This window comes from Mobula birostris, chromosome 2, assembly GCF_030028105.1.
Source record: "Mobula birostris isolate sMobBir1 chromosome 2, sMobBir1.hap1, whole genome shotgun sequence".
Lineage (NCBI taxonomy): Eukaryota > Metazoa > Chordata > Chondrichthyes > Myliobatiformes > Myliobatidae > Mobula > Mobula birostris.
In genome coordinates this window covers 147,931,909-147,951,470 of record NC_092371.1, presented here as the reverse complement: position 1 = coordinate 147,951,470, position 19,562 = coordinate 147,931,909, and the positions used below count along the sequence as shown (strand labels likewise).

Here is a 19,562-nt window from a genome sequence, read left to right as displayed (position 1 = left end):
CTGTGATTAGGGTAGAGTTAAAAATAGGAGAGCTGCTGGGCAGTGCAACTTATTAGTCCTGAAGGGCCTGTTCTGCGCTGTATCTCTAAATAATTAAATAATAAATAAACAAATGAGTAGATAGATCAGGAGTTCTCAACCTGAGGCACAGGACCCCTTGCTTAATGGTATTGGTTCATGGCATAAAAAAGGTTGGGAACCCCAAAGATAGATGGATGGTTGATAAATAAATACAGTAAATAAAATGAAAAATGCATTACAAATTAAGAAAACTGTTTGTACACACTTAAAAACAATTAAATAAACTTAAATTAACTGAAATAAACCAAGTAAAAAGATTTACTTATTGGTCTGTAGGCAGTCATCCTTCCAATTGATTTCAATAGTCTTATGGTATTTGTACCAGGTCCATCCTGGCACAAGCTTAGCATTGAGATTACCCAGCAAAATTGTGCAGATGCACTGAAGTTTCAATTTAGCAAATTGAGTAGAAGCCTACTGATCCGAGTCCACGATGAAAATCTAAAAGTTGGACTAACAATAAAGAAAGAGGGGTAAGAAGGTGAAATTTGATATCAAAATAAGCCTGTTGGCCCATGAGCATGGCAATAGAAAACATTTATTTACTGGATTCAGCTATTCTTGGCTCCTTGGGAAATCTGACAAACCACTGTTGAAATCAAATGCCTGCCAAATCACATAGAGTAGTGATTATTATCATATTAGTATGATATGCCTATCTCCCTATAGCAAGAAACTTGAATGAATTGAGGCAAACTATAGTTAAGCTGGAAGTAGCAGCTTTCAGATGGTTTGGGTCATTTTCAAGAAACTAACTAATTTAAATTACCTCCCCAACTATCTCAGCTATCATGCAGGACTTGAATTTTATTCTCCCTCATCCTCTATCCCTTCTCTCCATAGGCTTGACATCCTTTCTAAACTCATCATCATCATTATGTGCCATGTCATATGATGTGGGCAATCATGATCAATAACCATGAGTGTTCTTGGCAAATTCTTTTTTCTACAGAAGTGGCTTGCCATTTTCTACTTGTGGGCAGGGTCTTTACAAAATGGGTGACCCCAGTCAGTATCAATACTCTTCAGTAATTGCCTACCTGATGTTCGAGGTCGCATAACCAGGACTTGTAATATGCACCAGCTGTTCATGCTACGATTCACCACCTGCTCCCTTGACTTCATGTGACCCTGAAATGACGGCTAAGCAGGTCCTACACTCTGCTGGGCAACTTCTACTACTGGTGCCAATGAATTTCAAGGTAGTAGCTCTGCAGGAATAGCATGGAACACCCATTTCAGTGAGACAGGTTGACGTTCAGTGGGAATTAGAGGGGTGAGGGGAATTGGTGGAATCCCCTTGGTAAGTCGTGGGTGAAAGAATCTGTCTCACAGCCAAAGAGTGGGAAGATGCAAAACTGCATTGTCTGTAATACCTCCTCTCTTAGCTGCATTCTTAAATGGCAAACAGGACTATTGTTTATCCAAGACATTTGCAAGAACATGTTAATGACCTGTCAGGCATTCTTTATCCTCATTCATAATACTTTGTCCTCAAAACGACTTGAATCCACACCATCCATGTTCTTGATCTCACATCTACAGTGATGAAATGCTTTGAGAGGTTGGTCATGATTAGACTGCACTCCTGTCTCAGCAAGGATCTGAACCCACTGCAATTTGCCTATTGCCACAATAGATCAACGGCAGATGCAATCTCAATGCTCTTCACACGGACTTAGACCACCTGGACAATACAAACGCCCATGTCAGGATGCTGTTCATCAAATATAGCTCAGCATTTAATACCATCATTCCCACAAACCTGATTGGTAATTTACAGAACCTGGGCCTCTGAACCTCCCTCTGCAATTGGATCCTTGACTTCCTAACCAGAAGACCACAATCTGAGCGGATTGGTGATAGTATCTCCTCCCTGCTAACGATCAACACTGGTGCACCTCAGGGGTCTGTGCTTAGCCCACTGCTCTACTCTGTCTATATCCATGACTATGTGGCTAGGCATAGCTCAAATACCATCTATAAATTTGTTGATGATACAACCATTGTTGGTAGAATCTCAGATGGAGATGAGAGGGCGTACAGGAGCAAGATATAACAACTAATGGAGTGTGTCGCAGCAACAACCTTGTACTCAATGTCAGTAGGACGAAAGAGCTGATTGTGGTCTTCAAGAGGGGTAAGACAAAGGAACACATGCCAGTCCCATACAGGGATCAGAAGTGGAGAGAGTGAGCAGTTTCAATTTCTTGGGTATCAGATCTCCGAGGACCTAACCTGGTCCCAATATATCGATGGAGCTATAAAGACGGCAAGGCAGCAACCATAGTTCATTAGGAGTTTGAAGAGATTTGGTATGTCAACAAAAACACTCAAAAACTTCTATAGATGTACCACAGAGAGCACTCTGACAGGCTGCATCACTATCTGATATGGAGGGCTACTGCACAAGATGAAAGAAGCTGCAGAGGGTCGTAAATTTAGTTGGCTCCATCTTGGGTACTAGCCTACAAATTACCCAGGACATCTTCAAGGAGCAGTGTCTCAGAAAGGCAGCATCCATTATTAAGGACCCGCAGTGCCCAGGGCATGCCCTTTTCTCATTATTGCCATCAGGTAGGAGGTACAGAAGCCCAAAGGCATACACTCAGCAATTCAGGAATAGCTTCTTCTCCTCTGCCATCTGATTCCCAAATGGACATTTAACCTGTGAACACTACCTCACTTTTTTAATATATGTTATTTCTGTTTTTGCCCAATTTTTAATCTATTCAATATACAAATACTGTAATTGTTTATTTATTTCTTCTATATTATGTATTGCATTGAACTGCTGCTGCTAAGTTAACAAATTTCATGATACATGCTGGTGATAATAAACGTCATTCTGATTCTGAGACTTGAACTAGCAAAACATTGCTTAAGCATCCAGGTTTCCAAAGTTGGATATCTGGCCAAATGACAGCTGGTGGAGTTAGCGGGTGTCCCCTCACACAGAATGGTCCAATATCATGTAATTATTCAGGCTGCTTGCTGCTCATTGGAAAGTATCCCCCAATTCTATCTGGCTTTGTGTGATGAGTTTTAGTTATGAATTTGAGAAGTACCTGGGGTCATTTTACTATGTAAAGAATGCAAATTAAAAATGTTGTTGTTATCACATTGCTATACAAATAAAATTTTGTACAATTAGTAAAACAGCAAAAGCAAAATTTCAAAAAATCCATGTAGGGTGACACATATGGAATACTGATGTCTTCTTAGGAAAATTTGTAAACATATGAAGTCAAATAGCTTCTGTTATTATGCTAAGTCAATTTTTATTTAAATTTACATTAAACCAGGAAAGGAAACTTCAACATCTGATGGTTTTCACCAGCTTTGCCAAGCTGCAGAAAATGCTAAACACTATGGAAATACTTTAGTGGTCTCTTGTGGCAGGGAGCTGATACTACAGCAATGCAATTTATTACCACTGCCTGATTAAAGCAAAGCTTTATCCCAAATCACAACTCCAATGGAGAAAACTAATTTGTATTCACTTCATTGCATATAATTCCCAATCCAGGGACTATACATCAATATGTGACATCTTACAAGCAAAGTTCGTTCATTAAAATCTGCCTTTCAAACCATAGCACACTCAAAATCACCAATCAGCATCAAACAGAAGATCACTTCCTTTAGGGGAAAGGTAGGATTTACAACATTTTCTATTTGATGTAATCTAAGAATCATTTGCATATGGTCTGCAGCTTTGACTTTTGGAAATCAACTTGTTGTTAAACTAATTTCACATAAATTGAAAGCCCTAGTGTAAATTCATGCTTTTAAAAAGTTATTTTCAAGCTATTATTAAACATTTTTATTTTATATTACTTGATGTCATGGTAGGTAGTCATGAGCCAGCAGTTGAACTGCTCCAGTGTATACACTTTAATAGGGTTAGTACAGAGTACAGATTGTAGGTACTTTGCCCAAGGGATGGATGGATGAAACTTCTGACATAATACACGTGATACTAATCAAGCAGTCTGCTTTGTCTTCATTGTGCAAGAAAGAGGTAGGGCATCTGTCACAGAATACTAAGTCTTTGATTTACTTTAAAACAATTGGTCCAATTGAGCTTCTCATCAGTAACATGCTGATGATAGGAGGTTTGATAATGCTAATGTCATTCTGCAGGAACATGTCATCTCATTATTAGAAAACAATTATGTCCTGAATGATTCCACAAATACTGATTCTATGATCTTAACTGAAAATCCATTTTAGAAATTGTCACATCACAAACACAAGTATTTCTCGATGTCAGAACTGAACTTTCCTTCTCCCGTTTATTCTAATATGCCATGTGTTCATATTAACATAAAATACACTCAGTGGCCACTGTATGAGGTACATTGTATTAGGAATGTATGTGGCCACTGGAGTGAAACCCAGTCTGGTCTTCTGCTGCTGTAGCCCATCCACAGCAAGATTTGATGTTTTGTAAATTCCTCCATATACCTGTCTAGTAGTCTAGTACACATGGTTATTAGAGTTACTGTCACCTTCCTGTCAATTTGAACCAGTATGGCCATTCTCCTTTGACCCCTCTTATTAAAAAAGTGTTTTTGCCTACGGAACTGCTGCTCACTGGATGATTTTTGTTCATCGCGCCATTCTCTGTAAACTCTGCAGACTGTTGTCTGTGAAAATCCCAGAAGATGAGCAGTTTCTGAGATACTCAAACCACCCCATCTGGCACCAACAATCATTCCATGGTCAAGGTCACTTAGATCACATTTCCTCCCACTATTCTGATGTTTAGTTTAACTAAACCTCTTAAGCATATCTGCATAATTTTATGTATTGAGTTGCTGCCACATGATTGGCTGATTAGATATTAGTATTAACAAGGTGTACAGGTGTACCTAATAAAGTGGCCACCTAATGTAGATCTCCAGAATTTAGCATCTTTTCAATAAGATTGGAGTATCACTTCTATCTTGAAATGACAAAAGTTTTAAATACATAAAACATTACAAAAATTAAACCATTAAATGTAATATGCACCAAAATTTTATTAGAAACAATTGGAATGAAATCAAGATTTACAGGCAAGTTTAAACGCAGGTGAAGGTATAACAACTCTATGCCAGTTAATCACCTGTTGCTATACTCATACCGGAAGATCAGTGCTTTAGCAATACAATCATGGGAAAGTAAGGACTTAGCATCTGTAATTTCTTTGTAAGGAACAGATTCAGTTTCACACAAACTTTTCAGCATTAGCTGATCAAATCAACAGATGTTGGTACAAGAATATTTTGACATCAGATTGAATCATGCTTGCTGTGGTCAATTGTTCCAAAGGGAACCACTGGTGTTCAGCTGCTTGTCATTAAGTAAGTCCCAGACGATTGTAGACCTGCTGTAAGGCTTGGGACGTGCTGAGTGACAAATGCCAGCACATCTGTCACCTTGCTCCACAGACTCCTCTTTGAGTCTAACAGTGGAACCCAATCATCCTGAGAGTCTCTGGCATCACACTGAAAATTATGGCTCTCTGCTTCTACACCAGCCAGATGTGTATACAGGGAAGCTTGTGTATCTTTCTCCAAGGATTGTCATCTTGTAGTGGTGGAAAGGCTTGACAGTACCTGAGAGCCAGAGGGTGATGCTGTCTGGAGTTCGGACACCTGGTGCTCATCTCCTGGTAGTGTCATCCTTGGAGGCAAGATCAAGACGGAGCTATCCAAACAAGACCTCAACGGTGCAGCTGGCAGAAGATGATGACACATTACAACAGCAGTAAAGGGGAGGAAGGCTGCAGCAGTGAAGGGTCCCAAGTCATCTTGCATTCTGTACCACTGGACCCTGACCCTGATCTGTCAAGGACCAGGGGGTTGGCTGCCTATGCATCAGTCTCCCCATATTAATCAAAGTCACACACAGGGGTTTTCCACTAAGGGAATCCATCCTAACATCTGTAGATATGTGGATCCCTGATGGGCCTCTTAAAGCCATCTGAGGACTCACCAGTAGACAACCCTTTAGGAGAACTTCATTTCTGACTCATGTGATTGCACTATGATTACAGAGAAGCATCAAAACAATCTTAAAGAGCTTGTACAAAATCAAACTGCATTGAAAGGGAAGTACCAAGTCAAAAACATATAAAATATCATTTAAGTAAACAGTGTACATCATTAAAAGTGTGTGAACCTCTGAAGAAGTAAAAGAGGCAGATGAAAAGGGTTGGAATTCTGGAATTCAAAAGAATGAGAGGAGATCTCATAGAAATATAAAATTATGGAAGGGATAGATAAGATAAAGGCAGGAAAATTGTTTCCACTGGTAGGTGAGACTAGAACTAGGGGACATAGCCTCAAGATTCCGGGGAGTATTTAGGATGGAGATGAGGAAGAACTGCTCTTCCCAGAGAGTGGAAATAATTTTCTGTGGAATTCTCTGCCCGTATGAGCAGTGGAGGCTACCTCAGTAAGTATATTTAAGACAAGGTTGAATAGATTTTTGCATAGAAGGGAAATTAAGAGTTATGGGGAAAAGACAGGTGGGTAGAGATGAGTACATGGCCAGATCAGCCATGATCTTATTGAATGGAGGAGCAGGCTTGATGGGCCAGGTGGCCTACACCTGCTCCTATTTCTTATGTTGGTAATATAAAAAGATGGTGGAAAGGGAAGGATATGGGTGAAGCCAGGTGGCTGGGAAAGATAAACGGTTGGAGAGGAAGGAATCTGATAGGAGAAAAGAGTGAATCATAGGAGAAAGGGATCCAGGGAGAGTTGATAGGCAGGTGAGAAGAGGTAAGAGCAGAGTGGGGAATAGAAGAGGTGGGGTGGGGTGGGGTGGGGTGGGGTGGGGTGGGGTGGGGTGGAATGCTTACAGGGATACAAACCAAACGCTGACAAATGAGAGTTCAGTTGGGCAACTTGGTCAGCATTGACCATTTAGGCCAAATGACATGTTTCTGTGCTCCCTCTCTGTTCAAAAAACTGTAAACTAAACACTCTTCCTGAAGTTGCGAGTTAGCTCACTTCCTAAAACGTGGAGTTTCCCTTTCCACAGACAATGCCCAACGAGCTGTGCTCTTTCAGCATCTCCTGTTTCCGCGGACGAAGTTTCACGTCTGCGTGAAACTGAGACATCGAAACATAGAAAACCTACAGCACGATCCTGGCCCTTCGGCCCACAATGCTCTACCGAACACGTACTTACTTCAGAAATTACCTAGGGTTACCCATAACCCTCTATGGGTAACTTTTTGCTGAATTGAAGTCATCATATTAAAGAGCGATACTGTTAGCTATTACATTCCATATGTCATTTATTGTTAGGAATCCGAGGGAAGGCCCGAACTCCCACTCGCCGGACCATCACGATCGCGTAACACTCCCTACGCGTGCGCACTTGCCTGCCCAAACCGCGCTCAGCCCCGGTGATTGCCATAGCAACGAAGCGCTGATTTTTTTTCAACTGCCCTTGCGTCTCTTCTTTGCCCGGGTTAGGTTGCCGCTAGTCTCCATGGAGATGGCCCCGGCTCAGGTCTTCGCGGCGCTTGGCCCAGATCTCAGCCACGAGAAGGCCAAGTGGGCAAGGGCCGAGCGCCGCGGGGCAAAATCGCCTTCGTCCGGAACGGGTGAGCGAGAGGTGCAGGTCAGCGCCACCGCAGAGGTATCGGCGCCGCCTGACCGGGCGCGGGTCTGCGTGCTGGTCGGCAGCAGGAAGGAGGCGGCGGTGCAGGCCAAGAGCAGTGTGATCCGGCGGCTCGACTACATCGTGCAGAATGTGCGGGGCCACGGCGTCCAGGTGAGGGGGTTAGAAATGGGGAGCGGCAGTGGAAGAGGAGAAACTAAAAGTAGGGAAAACTAGACTGTATTACTTTTTTTAAAAAGAGTAAATGCATTTCTTCCATATACTAGGGCTTATTTTTATCCTTCACTGATGTCATTAGAAGGAGATTACTGGCTCGTTTATTACTCTTATGCACAATTTGCTCTATGTGCATCTCTACAGCGGTCCCTGCTTCAACTAATTGACTTTTCAGTACGGTAGATATTTTTAGATCAGGGAAGAATGTTATTTTAAAAGCGCATGTGTTATTGAGAATTGTTCTGCCTCGTTATTCTTGTGTCCATTCAGGAGTTAATAGCTTAAACTGGCTCTGTCCGTGCGTCACATCGTTTGTCACACTTAGACAGATCTATAATGTGACGGTGATGATCTTTGCCATCATTAGCTATGTAACGTTAACAGCCACCTGCTTCAAATGACATAATAATGAACTGACTATTAACAGTGCAATAAACCTGCATCAAAGTGATCATTGTTCAGCTGTTGTATTATTGTTATACTGGGAAGAAATTTAATAGTTACACATTGTATTAATTGTATTTGTAGGAAATATTGAGATCAGGCACTTGGGATTTTATTTTGTTGCCTTATGCCTGTGATACTGCTGTAACTACAGTTTTCATTGTATTTGTGCATTATTGTTCTTGTTTATGTGACCATAAACTTGACTTTGAAAACAATGCTATATATGCACCAAAATGACTTGCATTAATATACTGCCTTTCCTGGCTCCAGGCATCCCAATATATTCATAACTCAGGAAGAAGGTACAGGAGCCTCACCACCAAAAACACCAGGTTCAGAAAGTTATTACCCTCAACCATCAGGCTCTTGACCAGAGGGGATAACTTTACTCAACTTCACTCACCCTCATCACTGAACTGTTCCCATAACCTACAGACTGGCTTTCAAGGACTCTTAATTTCCCATTCAAAATATTTATTGATTATTATTATTATTTATTTTTGTATTTCTGCAGTATGTTGTTTTTTGGCATGTTGATTGTATGTCCGTCCCTTTAGAGGTGATCTTTCATTGACTGCATTGTGTTTCTTGTACTTACTGTGAATGTCTGCAATAAAATGAATCTCTGTAATTAAAATAATCTCATTATTGTATATGGTGACAAAATAAATTTGGTAATACATTTACTTCGAACTAATCACTTTTTTTGTTTTTGAAGGGTGATCACTGCTATAATTTAGGAAATACGACATATTGTTTGCATTCAGTAAGCTCCTGTGTAAAGTAATTCCAGGTATTCTAGTTCAATGATACTGATTGTGTCATAGATATGAACTTGGGTACCTTTGTCAATTCCACTGATTGTCTTCACCATGAGTAGGCTGTTCTACCCCACTTGCCTCCTCTGCCACTCAATAAGATTGACTGATCTAGCTGTAACTTTGAAACTACATTCCTGCCTACCTCAGTTAGCTCTTATACCCTTGTTTATCAATGATCTTTCTAACATCTATTTAAAAAGGCAGATGCCTTTCTGTTTTTAAAATCTCTATATTAACTTAAAATTAAAAGCAGGCCAGATTTCCTTGTGGTGGCTTATCGAGTAACAGCAGTCTGCTGTTGCTCCAATTTTAATTATCTTACTACTTCCAACCAGTCTTGAAACTTTTTTTTTAAGTGTGATATTCTTTCATTATGGCTGGAAGGAGTGCTAGAGGTACTAAAAAGGATGATTTTCCTGCCTGTTTGGATTCTATTATGGAATTGCTACGAAGTCATACACGAGAAGCCTCTGAGAAGTTTCAACAATTCAGCACTGAGTTTAAACAAATAGATGGTAAATTGGACTCTATTCAACAAACTCTTGATGAACATGATTAACGTATCAAGAATAATGAGGAAAATTTGTTGGCTCTGGAAACGGAAGTGGATGAATTGCAGAAGCTTTGTGAAAAGCAATCGAAGTCCAATGAAAAGTTAAGACAGAAGATTATCGACCTAGAAAGTAGAAGTAGAAGGAAGAACTTACGGGTTCTGGGCCTTGAAGAATTAATCGAAGGTAACTATCCTATGGAGTTTTTTGCAAACTTTTTGCAAGAATTATTTCAGGAGATTTTGACGTCTGTGCCTATGATTGAACGAGTTCACAGATCTCCTGCGTTTAGGTCTCCTAACACTCAGAAACCTAGATCAGTAATCTGCTGTCATGAATTTAAAACAAAGGAACTCTTAATTCGCAAATCTTGTTGCAGAGGCGTGATTGACTAGAATGGTCACAAGATTAGAATTGTTGAAGATTATTCGCTTGAGGTTATGCAGGAACATGTTAAATTCAAAGAAGTTATGTCCAAGTTTTTTTAATATGGGTCTCAAGCCTTCCCTTTGCTAGCCAGCCCGACTCAGAATTACACTTAAAAACAGTTCTTTCAAATGGTTCCGCTCGACTATTGAAGCACAAGAGTTTTTAAAATCGGGAGGTTAAATCCGAAGGCTAACTGTTTAGTTTCTCCTTACATGAAGACATAAGATTAAATGAGAAACTTCTAATTCGCAAATCCCGTCGAAGGGGCATGTCTGGTTATAGGGTGGAATATTAACATTCTCGAAAGTTATTCGCTTGAGGTTATGCAGGAGTGTGCTAAGTTTAAACAAGCTCTGTTGGAATTTTTTTTTAACAAGGTTGTTAACCTGTCCCTTGGCTACCCAATTTGACTGAGAATCTCATTAAAGATGGATCCTTTGAATGGCTTCATTTGAATGTTAAAGCACAAAGATTTTTTAAAATTTGAAAGCTAATTGCTTAGTCTGTTTTTTCCATGAAGATATAAGATTAATGTTCAATGTCTATCTGTATGAACATTTTGTGTCTTTTACTTTTAGTAAACCTTTGTAACTAATTTCCTTTCATATTTTTTAATACTTTATTTTTGATATACGACAGCTGAATCTCTTGTTTGAGTTTTGTTTAGTCTAGGTTGGAATATATATAACCTTGAAACTAATTGGAACGATCACCAGGTTTTTTGGGGGTTGTCAGTAGTTTGTAGATGCCAACTTCCTATTGGTCCGTTTTCCTTCTTTGGGAGATGGGCAGGGTTATGTTTTTTTTGCCCAGAAGGTGTTTTCAAATTTTTAGCTGACTTGTTGCTTGGTTGCCATTTCTCAAGGTTTATGGCTTGGTTTTTAACTTATATTTTAACCCTTCCTTTAAATAATATTAAAAATGGACCAAACTATTAATTTACTCAGTTTGAACGTGAAAAGATTAAATCACCCTGTTAAACGTAATAAGATTTTTTTGCTTATATTAAGAAACTTAAGGTTCCTATTTTTTTTAATCAAGAAACTCACATACACAAATGTGATAATCTACGGTTTTTTAGCCGTTGGAATGGACCTTGTTTTCACTCTTCTTTTCAGACCAAATCTAGAGGAGTTTGCTGGTGAACATAGCAGCCCAGACATCATCTATAGGAAGAGGTACAGTGGACGTTTCGGGCCGAAACTCTTCATGGACTAACTGAAAGAAGAGAGAGTAAGAGATTTGAAAGGGGGAGGGGGAGATCCAAAATGATAGGAGAAGAGAGGAGGGGAAGGGATGGAGCTAAGAGCTGGAAAGTTGATTGACAAAAGGGATATGAGAGGATCATGGGACGGGAGATCTAGGGAGAAGGAAAGGGGGAGGGGGGAAGCCCAGAGGATGGGCAAGGAGTATAGTGAGAGAGACAGAGGGAGAAAAAGGAGAGAAGAAAATAAATAAATAAATAAATGACGAAGGGGAGTTGGGGCATTAACGGAAGTTAGGAAGTCAGTGTTCATGCCATCAGGTTGGAGGTTACCCAGACGGAATATGAGGTGTTGTTCCTCCAACTTGAGTGTGGCTTCATCTTGACAATAGAGGAGGCCGTGGATAGACATATCAGAATGGGAATGGGACGTGGAATTAAAATGTGTGGCCACTGGGAGATCCTGCTTTCTCTGGCGGACAGAGCGTAGGTGTTCAGCAAAATGGTCTCCCAGCCTGCGTCGGGTCTCGCCAATATATAGAAGGCCACATCGGGAGCACCGGACGCAGTATATCACCCCAGCCAACTCACAGGTGAAGTGTCCCTGCGGAGGGATCGCTCCCTACGCGACTCCCTTATCCATTCGTCCCCCCCATCCCTTCCCACCAATCTCCCTCCCTGCACTTATCCTTGTAAGCGGAACAAGTGCTACACATGCCCTTACACTTCCTCCCTTACCACCATTCAGGGTCCCAGACAGTTCTTCCAGGTGAGGTGACAGGATCTCCCAGTTGCCACACATTTTAATTCCATGTCCCATTCCCATTCTGATATGCCTATCTACGGCTTCCTCTACTGTCAAGATGAAGCCACACTCAGGTTGGAGGAACAACACCTTATATTTCATCTGGGTAGCCTCCAACCTGATAGCATGAACATTGACTTCTTTAACTTCCGTTAATGCCCCACCTCCCCTTCATACCCCATCTGTTATTTATTTATTTATTATATATATTTTTTCTCTCTCTCCTTTTTCTCCCTCTGTCCCTGTCACTATACTCCTTGCCCATCCTCTGGGCTTCCCCCCCTCCCCCTTTCTTTCTCCCTAGGCCTTCTGTCCCGTGATCCTCTCATATCCCTTTTGCCAATCACCTGTCCAGCTCTTGGCTCCATCCCTCTCCCTCCTGTCTTCTCCTATCATTTCGGATCTCCCCGTCCCACGTCCAAATCTCTTACGATCTCTTCTTTCAGTTAGTCCTGACGAAGGGTCTCGGCCCGAAACGTCAACTGTACCTCTTCCTATGGATGCTGCCTGGCCTGCTGCATTCACCAGCAATTTTTATGTGTGTTGCTTGAAATTCCAGCATCTGCAGATTTCCTCGTGTTCTAGAGGAGTTTCATTTCTAATAGATAATACACCTTCTTTTGTCCAACATAAGGTAGTGTCTGATACTAATGGACGTTTTGTTATAGTCTCAGGAAAACTAGATAATAATATAATAGTATTTGCCAATGTGTATACCCCAAGTGTAGATGACCCAGGATTCTTTGAACTTCTTTTTGCTTTTTTACCATATCTGAATATAACCATATAACAGTTACAGCACGGAAACAGGCCATCTCGGCCCTTCTAGTCCGTGCTGGACGCTTACTCTCACCTAGCCTCACCGACCTGCACTCAGCCCATATCCTTTCCTGTCCATATAGCTATCCAATTTTACTTTAAATGACAATATCGAACCTGCCTCTACCACTTCTACTGGAAGCTCGTTCCATACAGCTACCACTCTCTGAGTAAAGAAGTTCCCCCTCATGTTACCCCTAAACTTTTGCCCTTTAACTCTCAACTCATGTCCTCTTGTTTGAATCTCCCCTACTCTCAACGTCAACTCTATCTATCCCCCTCATAATTTTAAATACCTCTATCAAGTCCCCCTCAACCTTCTATGCTCCAAATAATAGAAACCCAACTTGTTCAACCTTTCTCTGTAACTTAGGTGCTAAAACCCAGATAACATTCTAGTAAAGCTTCTCTGTGCTCTCTCAATTTTGTTAACATCTTTCCTTTAATTCGGTGACCAGAACTGTACACAATACTCCAAATTTGGCCTTACCAATGCCTTATACAATTTTAACATTACATCTCAACTCCTATACTCAATGCTCTGCTTAATAAAGGCCAGCATACCAAAAGCTTTCTTCACCACCCTATCCACATGAGATTCCACCTTCAGGGAACTATGCACCATTATTCCTAGATCCCTCTTCAATGCTTCCAACTGGCCCAGATCTCTCTGCAAGCTTTGAAAGCTTGCTTCATTAATCACAACACCACCTATCTTAGTATCATCTGCATACTTACTAATCCAATTTACCACCCCATCATCCAGATCATTAATGTATATGACAAACAACATTGGACCCAGCACAGATCCCTGAGGAACACCACTAGTCACTGGCCTCCAACCTGACGAACAGTTATCCACCACTACTGTCTGGCGTCTCCCATCCAGCCACTGTTGAATCCATTTTACTACTTCGATATTAATACCTAACGATTGAACCTTCCTAACTAACCTTCCGTGTGGAATCTTGTCAAAGGCCTTACTGAAGTCCGTATAGACAACATCCACCGCTTTACCCTCGCCAACTTTCCGAGTAACCTCTTGAAAAAATTCAATAAGATTTGTCAAACATGACCTTCCATGCACAAATCCATGTTGACTGTTCCTAATCAGACCCTATCCAGATAATTATATATGCCATCTCTAAGAATACTTTCTATCAATTTACCCACGATTGACAGCAAACTCACAGGCCAATAATTGCTAGGTTTACTGTTAGAACCCTTTTAAAACAATGGAACAACATGAGCAATATGCCAATCGTCCGGTACCATCCCCATTTCTAATGACATCTGAAATATTTCTGTCAGAGCCCCTGCTATTTCTACACTAACTTCCCTCAAGGTCCTAGGGAATATCCTGTCAGGACCCGGAGACTTATCCACCTTTATATTCCTTAAAAGTGCCAGTACTTCCTCTTTTTTAATCATCATAGTTTCTATAACTTCCCTACCTGTTTCCCTTACCTTACACAATTCAATATCCTTCTCGTTAGTGAATACCAAAGAAAAAAAATTGTTCAAAATTTCCCCCATCTCTTTTGATTCCACACATAGCTGTCCACTGTGATTCTCTAAGGGACCAATCTTATCCCTCACTATCCTTTTGTTATTAATATAACTGTAGAAACCTGTTGGATTTATTTTCACCTTACTTGACAAAGCAACCTCGTATTTTCTTTTAGCTTTTCTAATTTCTTTCTTAAGATTCTTTTTACATTCTTTATATTCCTCGAGCACCTCATTTACTCCATGCTGCCTATATTTATTGTAGATATCTCTCTTTTTCCGAACCAAGTTTCCAGTATCCCTTGAAAACCATGGCTCTCTCAAATTTTTAACCTTTCCTTTCAACCTAACAGGAACATAAAGATTCTGTACCCTCAAAATTTCACCTTTAAATGACCTCCATTTCTCTATTACATCCTTTCCATTAAACAAATTGTCCCAATCCACTCCTTCTAAATCCTTCCGCATCTCCTTAAAGTTAGCCTTTCTCCAATCAAAAATCTCAACCCTGGGTCCAGACCTATCCTTCTCCATAATTATATTGAAACTAATAGCATTGTGATCACTGGACCCGAAATGCTCCCCAACACATACCTCCATCACCTGACCTATCTCATTCCCTAACAGGAGATCCAAGACTGCCCCTTCTGTAGTTGGTACCTCTGTGTATTGCTGCAAAAAGCTATCCTGCACACATTTTACAAACTCCAAACCATCCAGCCCTTTTACAGTATGGGCTTTCCAGTCTATGTGTAGAAAATTAATATCTTCCACAATCACAACCTTGTGCTTACTACAAATACCTCCTATCTCCTTACAAATTTGCTCCTCCAACTCTCACTCCCCATTAGGTGGTCTACAATACACTCCTATAAGTGTTTCTTTATTCTTTGGTGATGGGAGGAGATTTTAACTGTTGGCTAGACCCAGTCTTAGACTGATCATCTTCTAAATCAGCGTCTCTTAATAAATCAGCTTTGTTTATTCAGTCCTTTTTTTTGAAGTGTGGTATGGTTGATGTTTGGCATTTCTTACATCCCTTAGGGAATATTTATTTTTTTCCCCCATGTTCATCACACATATTCCAGGATTGATTATTTTTTTATCGATTGTCAAATGATCTCATAAGTTCATTCCTGTGAATATAAAGAGATTGCTGTTTCAGACCATGCTCCTATATTTTTGTCTTTAAAACTCCCTGGTCTTCTTCAAACCAACAGATTCTGGCGTTTTAATACAACTTTGTTGTCTGATAAGGAATTTTTAAAATTTCTAGAGAAGCATTTTTTTTTGAAGAGAATGAAAAGGAAGAGATTTCTAATCTTATTGTATGGGATACTTTCAAGGTCTATGTTAGAGCACAAATTGTTTCCCATACAGTACTGCGAGTGTTCAGAAGAAAGCTAATAAAGAAAGAATTGAATTAGCCAATTAATTAGAACAATTAGATCAAAAATATACTACAGCTCCAGAACCTGTTTTATATAAAAGACATGTTGAAGTTAAAACTAAATCACTAAGATTGGAGGCGTTGTGGACAGCGAGGAAGGCTTTCAAAGCTTGCAGAGGGATCTGGACCAACTGAAAAAATGGGCCAGAAAATGGCAGATGGAATTTAATGCAGACAAGTGTGAGGTGCTGCATTTTGGAAGGACAAATCAAGGTAGGACACACACTGTAAATGGTAGGGCACTGAGGAGTGCGGAGAAACAAAGGGATCTGGGAGTTCAGATACATGATTCCCTGAAAGTAGCGTCACAGGTAGACAGGGTTGTAAAGAAGTCTTTTGGCATCCTGGCATTCATAAATCAAAGTACTGAGTATAGGAGTTGGGATGTTATGGTGAGGTTATATAAGACATTGGTGAGGCCAAATTTGGAGTATTGTGTGTAGTTCTGGTCACCTATCTATAGGAATTATATCAGTAAGATTGAAAGAGTGCAGAGAAGATTTACTAGGATGTTGCCGGGTCTTCAGTAGTTGCATTACAGGGAAAGATTGAACAGGTTAGGACTTTATTCCTTGGAGCAGAGAAGAATGAGGGGGGATTTGATAGAGGTTTACAAAATTATGAGGGGTATAGACAGATTAAATGCGAGTAGGCTCTTTCCACTTAGATTAGGAGAGAGAAATATGAGAGGACATGGCTTTAGGGTGAAAGGGAAAATGATGTTAAAAGTTCAAGCAAATCAGCTAATAGAAGGGTTGTGAGTGGTGGTAAAAATCTTCTGAGGTGTACATATTTCAATGCTAGGAGTATTGCGGGGAAGGCGGATGAGTTGAGGGCGTGGATTGAAACATGGAATTATGACGTTATAGCAATTAGTGAAACTTGGCTACAGGAGGGGCAGGACTGGCAGCTTAATATTCCAGGGTTCCGGTTTCAGATGTGATCGAGGTAGAGGAATGAAGGGGGGGGGGCGAGTAGCATTGCTTGTTAGGGAAAATATTACAGCAGTGCTCAGGCAGGACAGATTAGAGGGCTTGTCTACTGAGTCCTTATGGGTGGAGCTGAGAAACAGGAAAGGTATGGCCACATTAGTGGGATTATATTACAGACCACCCAATAGACAACGAGAATTGGAAGAGCAAATCTGCAGAGAGATAGCAGGCAACTGCAGGAAACATAAAGCTGTGGTGGTAGGGGATTTTAATTTTCCATATATTGATTGGGACTCCCATACTGTTAGGGGTTTAGATAGTTTAGAGTTTGTAAAATGTGTTCAGGAAAGTTTTCTAAATCAATATATAGAGGGACCAACTAGAGGGGATGCAATATTGTATCTCCTGTTAGGAAACGAGTTAGGACAAGTGACGGAAGTCTGTGTAGGGGAGCACTTTGGTTCCAGTGATCATAACACCATTAGTTTCAACTTGGTCATGGGCAAGGATAGATCTGGTCCTAGGGTTGAGGTTCTTAACTGGAAGAAGGCCAAATTTGAAGAAATGAGAAAGGATCTAAAAAGCGTGGATTGGGACAGGTTGTTCTCTGGCAAAGATGTGATCGGTAGGTGGGAAGCCTTCAAAGGAGAAATTTTGAGAGTGCAGAATTTGTATGTTCCTGTCATGATTAAAGGCAAAGTGAATAGGAATAAGGAACCTTGGTTTTCAAGGGATATTGCAACTCTGATAAAGAAGAAGAGGGAGTTGTATGACATGTATAGGAAGCAGGGAGTAAATAAGGTGCTTGAGGAGTATAAGAAGTGCAAGAAACTACTTAAGAAAGAAATCAGGAGGGCTAAAAGAGGACATGAGGTTGCCTTGGCAGTCAAAGTGAAGGATAATCCAAAGAGCTTTTACAGGTATATTAAGAGCAAAAGGATTGTAAGGGATAAAGTTGGTCCTCTTGAAGATCAGAGTGGTCAGCTATGTGCGGAACCAAAGTAAATGGGGGAGATCTTAAATAGATTTTTTGTGTCTGTATTTACTAAGGAAACTGGCATGCAGTCTATGGAATTAAGGGAAACAAGTAGTGAGATCATGGAAACTGTACAGATTGAAAAGGAGGAGGTCCTTGCTGTCTTGAGGAAAATTAAAGTGGATAAATCTCCGGGACCTGACAGGGTGTTCCCTTGGACCTTGAAGGAAACTAGTGTTGAAATTGCAGGGGTCCTGGCAGAAATATTTAAAATGTTGCTGTCTACAGGTGAGGTGCCGGAGGATTGGAGAGTGGCTCATGTTGTTCCATTGTTTTAAAAAGGATCGAAAAGTAATCCGGGAAATTATAGGCCAGTAAAATTAACGTCGGTAGTAGGTAAGTTATTGGAGGGAGTACTAAGAGACAGAATCTACAAGCATTTGGATAGACAGGGACTTATTAGGGAGAGTCAACATGGCTTTGTGCGTGGTAGGTCATGTTTGACCAATCTATTGGAGTTTTTCGAGGAGGTTACCAGGAAAGTGGATGAAGGGAAGGCAGTGGATATTGTCTACATGGACTTCAGTAAGGCCTTTGACAAGGTCCCGCATGGGAGGTTGGTTAGGAAAATTCAACCGCTAGGTATACATAGGAGAGGTGGTAAATTGGATTAGACATTGGCTCAATGGAAGAAGCCAAAGAGTGGTAGTAGAGAATTGCTTCTCCGAGTGGAGGCCTGTGACTAGTGGTGTGCCACAGGGATCAGTGCTGGGTCCATTGTTATTTGTCATCTATATCAATGATCTGGATGATAATGTGGTAAATTGGATCAGCAAATTTACTGATGATACAAAGATTGGAGGTGTAGTAGACAGTGAGGAAGGTTTTCAGAGCCTGCAGAGGGACTTGGACCAGCTGGAAAAATGGGGTGAAAAATGGCAGATGAAGTTTAATACAGACAAGTGTGAGGTATTGCACATTGGAAGGACAAACCAAGGTAGAACATACAGGGTTAATGGTAAGGCACTGAGGAGTGCAGTGGAACAGAGGGATCTGGGAATACAGATACAAAGTTCCCTAAAAGTGGCGTCACAGGTAGATAGGGTCGTAAAGAGAGCTTTTGGTACATTGGCATTTATTAATCAAAGTATTGAGTATAAGAGCTGGAATGTTATGATGAGGTTGTATAAGGCATTGGTGAGGCCGAATCTGGAGTATTGTGTTCAGTTTTGGTCACCAAATTACAGGAAGGATATAAATAAGGTTGAAAGAGTGCAGAGAAGGTTTACAAGGATGTTGCCGGGGCTTCAGAAACTCAGTTACAGAGAAAGGTTGAATAGGACTTTATTCTCTGGAGCGTAGAAGAATGAGGGGAGATTTGATAGAGGTATATAAAATTATGATGGGTATAGATAGAGTGAATGCAAGCAGGCTTTTTCCACTGAGGCAAGGGGAGAAAAAAACCAGAGGACATGGGGTAAGGGTGAGGGGGGAAAAGTTTAAAGGGAACATTGGGGGGGGTCTTCACACAGAGAGTGGTGGGAGTATGGAATGTGCTGCCAGACGAGGTGGTAAATGCGGGTTCTTTTTTAACATTTAAGAATAAATTGGACAGATACATGGATGGGAGGTGTATGGAGGGATATGGTCCGTGTGCAGGTCAGTGGGACTAGGCAGAAAATGGTTCGGCACAGCC

General features: G+C 40.8%; 1 protein-coding gene across 1 annotated transcript in view; it reads left to right on the top strand.

The window, feature by feature from the left end:
* Positions 1-7,377: 7,377 nt before the first annotated feature.
* irak1bp1 (interleukin-1 receptor-associated kinase 1 binding protein 1) overlaps positions 7,378-19,562 on the top strand; it is a 46,822-nt gene continuing 34,637 nt past the window's right edge. The window contains exon 1 of the mRNA XM_072250231.1: positions 7,378-7,860. Coding sequence (XP_072106332.1) covers positions 7,576-7,860 — 285 coding nt within the window. The 5' untranslated portion in view covers positions 7,378-7,575. The remainder of the gene's footprint in view (positions 7,861-19,562) is intronic.